This window comes from Podarcis tiliguerta (assembly GCF_965153285.1).
Source record: "Podarcis tiliguerta genome assembly, chromosome: 10".
Classification (NCBI taxonomy): domain Eukaryota; kingdom Metazoa; phylum Chordata; class Lepidosauria; order Squamata; family Lacertidae; genus Podarcis; species Podarcis tiliguerta.
The window spans coordinates 21,224,439-21,237,999 of record NC_139543.1 but is presented as its reverse complement, the minus strand read 5'-3'; the positions used below and the strand labels follow the sequence as shown (position 1 = coordinate 21,237,999).

General features: G+C 42.0%; 1 protein-coding gene across 5 annotated transcripts in view; it reads left to right on the top strand.

Annotated features, from left to right (window-relative positions):
• The window catches only part of CFTR (CF transmembrane conductance regulator), an 86,557-nt gene that overhangs the window by 21,945 nt on the left and 51,051 nt on the right, over window positions 1-13,561 (top strand). For 3 of the 5 annotated variants that reach the window (XR_014502064.1, XR_014502065.1, XM_083399330.1), the window contains exons 5-9: window positions 1,800-1,889; window positions 3,323-3,486; window positions 5,285-5,410; window positions 8,592-8,838; window positions 13,461-13,553. Coding sequence is in view for 3 of the 5 variants with exons in the window: in XM_083399330.1 (XP_083255456.1) it covers window positions 1,800-1,889; window positions 3,323-3,486; window positions 5,285-5,410; window positions 8,592-8,838; window positions 13,461-13,553 (720 nt within the window). In the remaining 2 variants the exon portion in view is untranslated. Of the gene's footprint in view, window positions 1-1,799; window positions 1,890-3,322; window positions 3,505-4,106; window positions 5,411-8,591; window positions 8,839-13,460; window positions 13,554-13,561 lie in introns of those variants that run through there. The other 2 variants (XM_083399332.1, XM_083399331.1) reach the window with 2 other exon arrangements.

Here is a 13,561-nt window from a genome sequence, read left to right as displayed (position 1 = left end):
AGACAAACACTGGTTCCAACAAGGCCTAAGGTGAGAGTCAAGCCAAGGGGCAGGCCAAGGTCCAGGTCAGCAGATGTTCAGGCAGGTGAAAGGCTGGTCAAGGGACAGGCCAAATTTTAGGTCCATGTAAGCTGACAATCAGGCCCAGGTATGACCTGGTATCAAGACATTGTTTCAGCAGCATTCCAGCCTCCCATTGAGACTTTTTAGCCACCAGAACTCCACCCTGGACTCAGCCACTGTTGAATTAAGAGTAACGAAAATGCAGCTAGAAAGCTCAAATCATACATATGGCTGACACCCTTTTTTTTGGAAATTAAACCAATGTGCAGACTTTAATATTAAAAAACTTTAACACTGCAGAAAATTATTGATGAATTAAAACATGATATTTACAGCCACACGCTTCTCCAAGCATGGGCTCACAGTCTCTTCCTCAAACTCCCAAACAACTATATTTTCCTCTCTTTCCAGAGCTCAGCACTTAGCCTTCTGTATCTCAATTAGGCTATGCCTTGCAGCTGCCATGAGAGTCTTCCACTTTTACCTTTTCCTGCAGCTTCGCTCCCTTTCTTACAAGCAGAGAAAGAAGCGCCCCAACACCCTATTCAACTTAGCAGTGTTCACAGTGGATTCTAAGGCATCTTGCTTCACATAAAATGGAGTCTCTCCTTCACTATATACCTCAAATGTGACCAATGTCAGCCAATCACATGAAAACTACTTCTCTAGAATTCCGTTACCAACCAATCAAATATAAACACATAGTTTTGCATATAACCAATTTTTGTGACTTAAGTTACTATACTTAACAGCCACAACCTCTTCTTAGTTTCTGCAGAGAGTACTCTTGATGAGAAGAGTCCTACTCTTGAGTGGCCTTAACTCGCAAGGAGTCCTCTTCAGAATCTAAACATTCCTCCTGACTGTGAGGATGTCCGTCTGTCTTGAGGCAATGTTGCCTCCTGAGGGCACGGGAGTAATTCTGCCTGTAATTCAAAAGCCAAGCTCCCTTTCTGTGTGGAGGGACCCTTGCCCGTACCCGCTTCTCCTTGGCTGTTGTTCTGGGCTGTTCCTGAGTTTCTGGTGGCTCTAGATAATCTTCCACCAGATCCTCAGAAGTGGATTTATATTGTAGGGGCATAACAACCACTGAATTACAGCCCCTTCACAATATACTTCCCAGTAGTTAGGCCAGATGTACCAAGGCAGCAGGTGAGCTGCTATAGTGTTTGATTCCTTGTCCCCAAATGTTTTTATTACATTGGAATCAGCAATGTAATTGCATGCCTTCCAAACCAGAACTGGAAACAATGGTTTGAAGTGGGTTTCCAGTTTTGGGAGAAAAATGCTTAAGTGTCTAAGGCTCAGACCTGACAGCTGAAACAGGGTTTGTCTGTTGTACCTGAATCAGCTCCGTATGAGCGAATAATACAGTATATTGCCTTGTGTAAACACAATTAGAAATAGCAGTAGATGCATTGAAGAAAAGGTCAGTATTTGCATGCTGATCATATCAGAATATGTTAGAGTGTGATAGATAAAATAAGCTTAGACTGAAATCATAAAACACTTAACAGGAAACCGCATTTCAATACTGTGGGACTTAGTTTTGAATAAACAAGTCTAGGCTCACACATTAATGCTTTCCTGTGTAGGAAGTAATATTCTGTTGGCATTTACTAACATCTAGTTGATAATAGCTGTGTAATATGGTATTTGTGCTGCTTCATCTAAGTATTTGATGGTTGTTGGTTTTTTTAAAAAATAAATAAATCTTTTTTATTTTTGTTTTGCAGACCTTAAAATTATCAAGCAGAGTCCTTGACAATATAAGTACAGGACAACTTGTTAGCCTCCTTTCAAACAATCTGAACAAATTTGATGAAGTATGTTGGTGCTAATATAATCATGTTTACTGTATTGCATTTCTTTGCAAGAGGAGGGGTATTTCTAGATTCCAGGCCATTCTAAAGTGTTTTGAATCACTGGGGCCGAAGTTAACAGGGTGTGGTGGATAGTTTTAGTGAATTGTGTGGCTTGAGCTAATTACAAAAAGAAGAAGATAAATGTCACCGCATTAGGTATGCTAGCACAGAGATATTACTCACACACTGCTTGGTTTGCGTCTCAGCTCTTCTAGTTCTAGGTAGTTCATTTATTTGTTTAAAATACTTATATTCCACCTCTCACCCCCTGCTACCTGATGTGTCTTATAAAACAAAATACAGAGAAATATATGTGATTCCCAGTTCCCAGCCAGTTATCTTCTTTGGCATACTCTGTCATCAACATTCCTTCACACTCCGGTCTGACTAAGGGTGTGCCTGGCAGTGTACCGCTGATTTACTGCTCAAACAACCACTATATGTGCTTGCTTCACTGTAAATTTCGTACTTCACTAGGGGTGGATAATTACCGCTCAAGGCCATAACAGTTCTTCACTGCTATTTCCCTCAGGATATTTGACAGACACAATAAAAACTACTCAGGAGTTCAGTGTACCTAATTCTGCCCCCATGGGCAGAAATAATTGGATACAGGGCTAGCCCTATCGTTAGACAAAGTGAGGAAAACTGCCTTGGGGAGCAAAACTATGTATGTTACACAGCACGTCCTGATCCACCTAAACAAGGCTGTTGCTTCAGGTATACTGTATCAGTGTTTTATTAAGGTTTTATTGCCAGTCCAGCGGGTTTCTGTATATGGAACCAGGATTTGCACAGCACCTTGTCATTTGCCTCAGGCAGCAAAATGCCTTAGGCCAGCCCTTACGGAGTATGAGTTTGAAGGCCTTGCTTATTGTGCCTTGCTTATTGCATAGGGTTATGGGATGACTGCTGTTCTTTTCATGCTAAGGGAAAACAGCAACAGCACGTTAGTGTGGGTGGTGTGGCACTATGCTTGCAAAGATAGGGTGGAGCATGGCAGTAGTGAGGTCAGGGCAACTCCTCCCTTAACACAAGATGTACTGGTAATATGTGAATGAAATGATGAATACATTTATTCGGAGAGAGCCAGACCAAGGTTGCATGACTTGGGAACCGTGTGGGAAGGACTCCTTACCCCCTTCTCAAAGACTGGATATGTTCAGTACAGGGGAATAGAGAGTAGGCCCAGATTTGGAAAAAATAAACCTGGTCCAACCTCTTGTCCTGCCTGAGGGAATCAGCTCAGTGATGGACATGAGGCTGGAGAATGGGAATGGAGACTCAGGAGAATGCGGGGAGGAACTAAGGAAAAGCCTAGAACTCTCCACCCCTCTTGCCTGTGACTATCTTTGCATACTACCAGTGAGCAATGCTGTGATTTTCCTCCCCAGGGTTTAGCTTTAGCTCATTTTGTGTGGATTGCACCTTTACAAGTCTTGCTGCTGATGGGACTTCTTTGCGAGATGCTGCAGGCCTCGGCGTTTTGTGGACTCGGTTTCCTAATTCTTGTTGCCCTTTTCCAAGCCTGGCTAGGGCGAATGATGATGAAATACAGGTGACAAAGCAATTGCGGGTATTTCTTTCAAATATTAAGGGTTTTAAAAACTTGCTAATGACAGATTCTGAATAAATCCTGCCAACAATTTGCTATTAACAGGGCTCTCATATTGTATGTGTTTATACCATATATTGGATCTTACATTTCCATATATTGGATCTTACATTTGGAGGGAATATATTTAATACTTGTAAATTGGGGAATAATCCAAAGCTAGGCATGAACATACTTCCAGTTTTTAGAGGAACCAAAGTTTTCATAGGCATTAATGATTGTTAATTCACTCGGCTATTAATTTACACTTTTTCATATGATCCTTCTGTTAATGAAACCAATGTTGGTTTACAACATACAATGACTTAAGATATTTATTTGTTAGGTTTTTATATTGCTCTTAATCTGGTCACAGGGCAGTTTACAATATAAAGACACAAAAATATATAGCATAATAACAAATACAAATGACACCCAGTTTAAAAGGCCATAGATTGTTTAATTAGGCAAAGGCCTGGAATAAGAGGAATGTCTAGACTGGGCTATGCTGTTCAAGTCATTCAAGGTTGAGTCATTAAGCTGGATCTGTTGAAAGAAGCTTGAGCACCAGTGTCTTTCCACAGTCTCCTGATCACTCCAGCAAGTTCTGCTGCCATAAAGCCTTCATCTGTTGATACAGCCAGAATAGAGTCGTCAAGCATCATCAGCTCTGCCAAAATCTATCAAAAACTCCTGTCACTGAGGGCTGGATCACAGTATTAGGAATGGAGGGCAGATTTGCACAAACCACAACTTTACCCATTATTATATTGCCTTACTTTTCTCCACAATGGCAATAATAATCTACTTATATATGGGAGGAGGGGGAACTACAGAGGTGCATAGATGGAATGTTGGGGTTGCCTTTTATATGTACAAGATACACATGCACACACATACACACACACAACCAATAGCTACTACAAGCAGAAACAGGTGTGAAATATTATTTTCCAAAGAACATATGTACTCTCAGTTCTTGCTGCAAATCAACACAGGTGCTTGATCTGTGAGGTTGGGTTTATCTATATGCCAGAGAATGTTTACTGACGCGGGTAGCTATTCTAGGGAAAAAAGGAACAGGGGGAGAAGAGAAGAAGATGCAAATTCAAGGGCTATTATAGAACGTTACATAACAAACTTGCACAGTGACCAGGTGAAATGGCCATTGCAGAATGAGACATATGGGAGGTTGGTCCTGGTGAGGGAGGGGGTGCTATGACCCCCCCCCCCGATGCAGTCAAACTATTGGTGATGGAGACAGTTATGGAGTGGAAAAGTCAAATGACCACCTGAGCTATAGAAGCTTAAAACACCTTTTGATTCAACCTGGTGGACTTTGAAAAGAAAAGAAATAGCATTGAATGTGAATCTGTTGAAGAATAAAAAATTGCTCTAAAATTTGGAGAGGGTCTCCTTGTTCCTACGAAGCAATTCTGAGGGTTTTTTTGGATTTATCTCATTTCTAAAGGAAGCAAATGTGCCAAGTCTATCTTTTTACCTTAACTTGGAAGATTGTTATAATTTAGGTTTATTATTATGCACAAATTATAAAAGCTGCAGGCCAGTAGCCATTTAATTGCCTGATTCGTTCAAACTGGTGATGAGTTGGGTCCTGTTGGCAATTATACTCCTCCAACTGATGTATTTTCTGAAGAACTCATAAAATAGCTTCATTTCCCCCCAGACTATGTCATGTTTCCAATGGTATCAAGAATATACAGATAGGTCCTAAACATAACTGGGTTGATCTGTTTTACAGAGATCAGAGAGCAGGAAAGATCAATGAGAGACTTGTACTCACTGCAGAAATGATTGAGAATATACAATCAGTCAAAGCTTACTGTTGGGAGAATGCAATGGAAAACATGATTGAAAGCGTGCGCCAGTAAGTATTTGCCCCTCCAATATTGTCCATGTAATCTTTATTCCTGTGGGTTTATTTGGTAGTTTTATTAAACAGGATATTTTTGCTCTTCCCTAAAGTTTTAATCCCCTGCAAACGAGATAAATTATTTCAGCCCTATTCATCCTATAATGAAATGTATTGGGCCATTTTGGGTTACGCATTTAAGCTGCCTGTCCAACTATTGTGTTGCGTGTTTTACAAATTTAAATAGGAGAAATGTGATTCTTTTGAGTGGCTGTGTAGCAAAGGCTTTACCTCTAGAAGATAGAGCTGAGTTTATAAGGTAAATCGGGGGAAATGTGGAAATTTAAACCAGTAATGATCTCAACTCCTATTTTTCTGCGGCACTCAGGCTGTTTTGGAGGACTGAAACTAAAGCTCTAGGAAATATGTGATGGCCAAGGTTAATCTTTAAAATAAAAGTTTGCATTTTGGTATGCTTATCAGGGGTGGAGAACTTGTAGCCCTCCAGATATTGTTGGCCATCCACCAGTGGCGTAGCGTGGGTTGTCAGCACCCGGGGCAAGGCAAGTAATTTGCGCCCCCTAACCCGTGGATTTGTGCCCCCTAACCCATGGATTTGCGCCCCCTAACCCCCAGATGTTGCCCCCGGTGCGGCCGGCCCCCCCTGCACCCCCCACGCTACGCCACTGCCATCCACTGCAGCCAGCATGGCCAAATGTCAGGGATGGAAGGAGCTGGAGAACCACATTTTTTGCCATCTCTGGCCTACAGTATCAGACAGAACAGGAAAAATATTTCAAATTCCAAGAGGCTAGTCCTCCACAGAAATGAATAATGCAGATTATTCAGCATTCTAGTTTCACATTCCAACCCTGCACAAAGCTAAAAAAAAACCATATCAGTCCTCGATGCCAACACTAAATGTTTAAATACTGGATAATCAGGTAACTGGATTGTTTTGTAGCTCTTTCATCTTGGTCTATTGCATACGGAACTTAGGCAATTTGTTTCCTTAACTATTTATTATATGGTTACTATGTGTTTTTTCCTTTTAAAAAAATATTCCCCCTCCCCTTGTTTGATATACAGAACTGATTGTGGTACTGGGTGTGTCCCTTCTCTGGTTTAGAAGAAAAACCAGCCTTTAGCCTTAATGCCTGGCACACTGAGCGTTAAATATGAGTAGCAGCAGTATTCAGCATTGCAGCATTTCAGTTAGAATTAGCAGGGGCTCAAAATGTTTAGAAACCAGAAAGAGTTGTACTATGTTAGAGCCAACTCAAAGAAAGGGAGTGAAGAAAGTTCAGCGCAAGCCTAGGATCTGGTGTTCCTTGAAATTATAATTTTTAGGTACAGAACACAAGAATATGGTAGGGAAGGAGTAAGAAGAAACAGCACATTCGCTTTCATTAATCAATCATCAGTGTAACAATCCATATTGGATGCTTACCTTCAAAAGATGTCATGGGGGGTGGGGAGAGAGTAGCTGATTGATCTTTATCAATTTCAGATTTTGCTATAGATTTGGGACACCTTGCTTGTGAAAGTGTATCTTTTGACCATTTAAAAATTATTTCCCGTTAATTCTCTGGCCGATTTCATTTTGTATTTTGAGAAACTCTGTTTGACGTCCCTGCTTTTGCTTCTCAAAATTATTCATCAACATATACTGTACTTTTGCTGTTTCACCAGCTAGTAGATTTCCACCTCAGCTTTAAGCATGCCTAGATGGAAGCACATTCCACTGATTCACGTGCTCCCAAAACCTGTGTGCCGTTTCTGACTGGGACCTGTTCATTCTGACTCTAACCACAAACATATATAGGCTGTAATCTGCATAGCGTCTCCTCCTTTTAGAATCCTATCAAAGTCATGATTTGAGCTGTAAACTGGAGACAAAGAGTTGTCCTTTCCCCACCCCAGTGTGCATTAGGTTCCAGCTGCCAAGACTCAGTTTGGTTTGCTGTCTTATTGGCCATGCAATGAATTCTACATTTCCACAGTCTGCTTTAGTGTTGGAGATCTCTTCCATTCCCATGCCAAGCAATGTACAGGCCAGGGGCTCTCTGGGAACTGAATCCCAATGCAGCCCTGATGATGTATGTGTTCACTGAATGATTAACCTCTTATTGCTACAGTGCTGCATTGGGGTAAAGGGTGCTCCAAAGCTCAACCACGGCTCTCATTTTATTGCACTATTGTACAATACAGAGATTTCTATGAGTCTGGAGTATAATAAGCTGATAAAGAGCTTCATAATTTCCCAAAGTGCTGCAGATTTCGATGAAGCAGTTTATCCAAGCATGTAGAGCTATGCAGCTGTTCCTTTTCCTTATTAACATCTGCATCGGGGCTTTTTTGCTTTTAAAAATTTCATTGTGAATGCAGTTTCCTCCTTTCCCCCCACACTTTTATTCAGAATTGCATGATATTTGTGCTTCTTTGCTGACCTACCCTACAGAAGCAAACCAAGAAGATAACTAATAAAAATTCTCAGCTTATTTGGACAATAGTTAGTCTGTCGTCTCTAGGTCTAGAATCTCTTCAAAACTGCATGGTTTTGCAGATGCAGCATAACCACTTGCAAGGAAAAGAAACAGAAGAACAGGGAAATGAAGCCGCTTTCATCCTAGTCACATTGTGTAAAGACATACCCAGATTTTTGCAGAAAATGTCACATTTGCCCTATCCACAAACTATCTGGGCTATGATATTTTCTGAGATCCCTAGCAATTTGTTGGCAAAACACATGCAAATAACATTGCTGTCATAGTTTGCTATCACCTAGATGGTTGCTACTAGAAGCCAACTAGTTTTAGGGATTTCCCTTGTCTCCGATTGTGCAGCTCTGATTTAACACACTTTTAGTTGAAGTGCTGACCTGTGCATAATGTGGTGTGAATGTTAGAGTTTTGGATATAGGTTCAAATTCCTATCCGCATTCTTGGATGTAGGTTCAAATTCCTAAACTCACTAGGCAATCTTAGGCCAGTCACTGTTGTACAGCTCAACCTAAACCACGGGGGTACCTTATACCGAAAGATTGGTTGTTGCACTTTTGTGCCACCCTCATTCACATTCTGAGCTAAAGCTGTTTTCCAAGCATTTATTTGCAGCCCCAGCTGCTTCTGCTTTTAGGGTGGCATACCTTTCCTCAGGTATAATGACTTCCACATTTTGCTTTTCTCTTTGACAGACCTGAACTGAAGCTGACCCAAAAAGCTGCTTATGTGAGATATTTCAATAGCTCAGCATTCTTCTTCTCTGGATTTTTTGTGGTGTTCTTGGCTGTGCTTCCGTACGCACTGATCTACGGAATTATTCTCAGGAAAATATTTACCACCATCTCATTTTGCATTGTTCTTCGAATGGCAGTCACTAGGCAGTTTCCTTGGGCTGTGCAGACATGGTATGATTCTCTTGGAGCAATAAACAAAATACAGGTACAATACATAAACCCAGTTCCCTACAGGAATAGAAGCTAATCCTTTGTAGTATATTATCTTGCCAATTTATCACTGAAAGTACATTGCAATATTTTATTGCACTTCATTAAATGCTATTCGTAGAAGCCGTTTTGATGTATTTCTCCACTGTTGTTATGAGGAAAATGTCAATTGACTGAGGTCATTGCTGACTTCAGCTGCAGTTCTCCAATGTTTGCTCAGGCAGCCTGTTGAGAGTCAATGGGATTTACTTTTTTTCACGTTGATAGAAGATTGCACCCTGTATCTGATGCATGTAAAGCACACTGAGTTCAATGAGGCTTACTTCCAGGTAAGTATGTATAGGACTGCAGCATGAACCAGTTTGTTTGGGGCAAGGAAAAGTCCTCAGTATACAGTGCTGCTTTGTAGGAAAAATCCCTTTCATCCGAGTGGAAAAACAGTCTACTGTGGTTTCAATCAAAAAGTCAAGTTAACTGCTAGACCTCTTTAGTCCTATTGCCCCATCTCTTTAGATCAGAGGTTTTCAACCTTTCTGAGTCCACAGCTCCCTTGACCCACTACATTCTTTCCATGGCACCCCTATGGGGCTCAGGAGCCCAGTTATGTCACCCCTTTTCTGCAGAGCTGGCAGCCTCTTGAACATCTTCCTTTGTGGAGGGTTGCCTCAGCCTCCTCTCCTTGGCAGTCTTGCTGCTGCTCCTGCCCCAAAGAGAGGTACCTTCCAGTAGCACCATTCACCTGCAGAGCTTATAGCCAGGGCTTCTGCAATAAACAGCTGTTCAAGCCTTTGGGAGGCAGAGATGTGAGAGAGCATCAGAAGAGGGAGGGAAAGAGAGACAGAGGCCAGTGTTGCTCGTGGCAGCCCTGACCATCATTCAAGGCATCCCCCAGGTTGCTATGGTACACTGGTTGAAAACCACTGTCTTTAGATGGTCAGGTGTATTACTTCCATAGAGAAGTGAAGCACACAATGGATGTGTCTAAGCCCTCATCCACTCTTGATGTAGAAGCAGTATCTGCTAAAGCAGGGGTCTGTAACCCGCGGCTCCGGAGCCGCATGTGGCTCTTTTACACCTTTGCCGCGGCTCCGGGGCAGATACTAGCGAGGGGAGGAGGCGCATTGTGCGCCCCGACACTCCCCACTGTGGCGGGCGCTGTACTGGCTGTGACGTCGCATGGGGGCGGTGCGTGCGTTAGTCACGCACTGTCCCGACGTAACCTTCCTGCCCGCCCGCCCGCTACATTGTAAGGGGCATGTACACTGGTCACTGCATTGAAAGGGGGCGTGTACACTGGTCACTGTTTTGAAGGGGAGTGAAGAACACACACACACAAAAAGGTAACTTGTTAATTTAATGTTTATTTCTATGAGGAGGAGTAATTCTGAGGGGTGAAACAAAGAAATAATAAAAAAGTGACAAAAAAGTTATTTTTATAATGATGAGTTTTGCGGCTCCCAGTTTTTTTTTCTTCAGAAACAGGTCCAAGTGGCTCTTTTTGTCTTAAAGGTTGCAGACCCCTGTGCTAAAGGCTCTTCAATCGCTACCTTGCAAGCAGTCTTAACTCCTGACCTTATAGTTACAGGAGTGCTTGGTCTTAAAGGAAAGCATAGCTATAGTGTACATAGCAGAAACCTGGGGAAATGGAGAGCGCCATAGGGACACTGTCATCTCCATAAGAAGGACAGGCAAGGGTGTATTGGAGATGGTGTCACTCTATATGTCAAAAAGAGTCCAACAAGCTAGAAATCCCAAAAGGGTCAGACTCCTCAACAGAATCACTGAGTGGTGATGCCAGATTTTCTACCCTTACCAACCACTGTGATAACCAGATGCTGAACTTGATGATGCAGCAGGGCTTTACCTATGTAAAGTAGGGACGTGAGTGGTGCTGTGGTCCAAACCACTGAGCCTCTTAGGCTTCTAATTGGAAGATCATTAGTTCGAATCCACGTGACGGGGTGAGCTCCCATTGCTCTGTCCCAGCTCCTGCCAACCTAGCAGTTCAAAAGCATGCCGGTGCAGTTGGATAAATAAATACCACTGCAACGGGAAGGTAAATGGCATTTCCATGCGCTCTGGTTTCCGTCACAGTGTCCTGTTGCACCAGAAGTGGTTTAGTCATGCTGGCCACATGACCCGGAAAGCTGTCTGTGGACAAACGCCAGCTCCCTCGGCCTGAAAACAAGATGAGCACCGCAACCCCATAGCTGCCTTTGACTGGATTTAATCCTCCAGGGGTCCTTTACCTTACCTTTTACCTTTTACTTATGTTGACTATCCAGCCTCCAAGAACTTCCTTTTGCTTTTGAGTATTCTCATCATGATATCTGACTAAGTTCCTTTTTTGCAACTATGCATTATGATGTTTATGAAAGCACCTATGGAATAAGTAAAATGTACCAAGCAGGGAAGGATAGCTCAATTTTTCTTCACCTCAACAAGCATCAAGCCTCTGTATCTCCCCTCCAGTGCCCATTGTCTCCTGAGTACAGCCACAGCCCGTGCATGACTGAAACCTTTTCTCATCTCACCCTACCACATCCATCGACAAAAATATATGGTATAACTGGATCCTGTGCATATTTACACAGAAATAAACCCTTCTGTGTTCAACAGATCTTATTCCAAAGTGTGTGCACATAAGATTATAACAAAAAAACAAACCCCCCTAGCTCTCATAGACAAAAAAAGGTGACAGATTAGAGAGAAATGAAAACACAGAATGTCAGGGAGGTGAACATTGGCTCATTCTACCCATTCAAAGCATAAAGGCAGAGAGTGGATTTGATGCTGCCCTCCAGATATTAGAACAAAAAACCCCAACCAAAAAAACAAACAAAAAACAAAACAACAGTTTGCCAACCCTAATAAAATAAAAATAAATGAATGTTTGGAGTACGTGCAATTTTGCATTTTAAACTCACTTAAGGCAATATGGTGCATTATGATGGTATTGCAAGCAGTGACACAAATGTTTAGAACTATTGGGGGGTGAGTTGCATCCCAGAATCCATGGCTAATGGTGCCACTTGTTTAACTTTGGGCTGGCCTGTGTCCACAGTAAACTTTCCTGCCCTACGTAACCTTGGCTTGCCCTGTAACCCCTGGAAGTGACCATTTTCTTTGTGGTGTGACTTGCAGAATGGGAAGCCACTGAGTCATTTAACAATTATATGCTCCAACTCTGTTTTGGAAACGGTGCTTCAAAGTTAAAGTGTTTTTATTTCATTAAAGGAAAACATAAATTGTCAAGATAATTTTTGTTTAAATAGCCGTGCCCAAGGGCATCTGAGGACAGGCATGTGACAACCAGATATTAGAAGGTGGTGTCTAGATCCAGGTTCAACATTTATTTCAGGATTAAACCAAGATAAAATGATGGGGAAATGTGGAATGTTTAATGGCGCCATCTCTGTGCATTCTAACCATTTACAGGCTGAAACACCTAGTTTGAAGATTTGACTGAAAGACTTTATTACTGCAAATATGTGTTGAATAGTTAATACCCAACTGCTTTTAGCTGCGCTACACATATGCTCAGATATGCTGTCGAGAGGATACAAACATGAACCTTAAGGCTGATTACAAGCATGCAGGGAGCCATCTGAGTGCACCTTCATGGGTTTGCAGTTTGCACCCCTTCAGAGTATATGTAAAGTGATCGCTTGTTTTATTTGATGACAGCAAATAAACTGAAGCCTAATCCAAATAAGGCTGAGTCACTGTTAGGCTGGATGGATGGGCGGTTGCTTGCTGTTGAAAGGGTTGCACTCCCTCTGAAGGTGTGGGAACTCAGATGGTTGAACTTCTGGATCTCCTGCTGTTGCTCGAGGCTCAGGTGGCCTTGGTAACCTCTAGGTTAGATTACTGCAACATGTTATACACGGGGCTGCCTCTGAGGATGGTTTGGAAACTTCAGCTGGTGTAGAATTCAGCAGCCAGGTTGCTCACTGCGCCCAGGCAGTTTGAGCATAAAACACCAATTCGTTTCTGGGCCCAATTCAAAGTGCTTTTGTATTGCCTTTGTGTTGCCCCTTTGCATGAGTAATACATGACAGGACCTCTTTCTACATGCAGGGCTCAGCTACATTAGTGAAGAAACAATGATTTGGATGCACTATAAACATGCAACACCAGATGGCAGCAGAGAGCAGGAAATTTTAAAACGTGATTTTCCATAGATATTTTTTCTTTTGTTAAAACGACCTAATTTCTGACTTATTTATAGTGGGTTTTTCCTGTGTTTAGATCTACCTGCAGTTTTACTCAAGTGCAAAAGCGTAAGGTTAAATTCTTATTGGTGGTCTTTAAGTCGATAGGTGGAGAGGGGGAGATAGCATTAAGGAACCAAAAACAAAGGGTGACATAGCTGGTTCATATGTGCAGTTATGATGATCTTGCCATCTCACTTGCATGTTATGTTGGGAGTCTCCATCTGAAGATGAATATTCACTGGCGTGGACAGACTTTGTCCATTAACAACCGCCTTCTTTTTAATTAAAAGTAATTTGTGCCAGAGCAAGAGAATGTTTTAAAAGACATGTTCTGTGGTCAGAATTTAGCATGCTGCATTACATGTATTGGTGCCTGAAAAACTTTAAATTAAATTTACAGGATTTCTTGCAAAAAGAAGAATACAAAACTCTGGAATATAATTTAACAACCACAGGGCTTGAGCTGGATAAAGTAACAGCCTTCTGGGATGAGGTAAATCT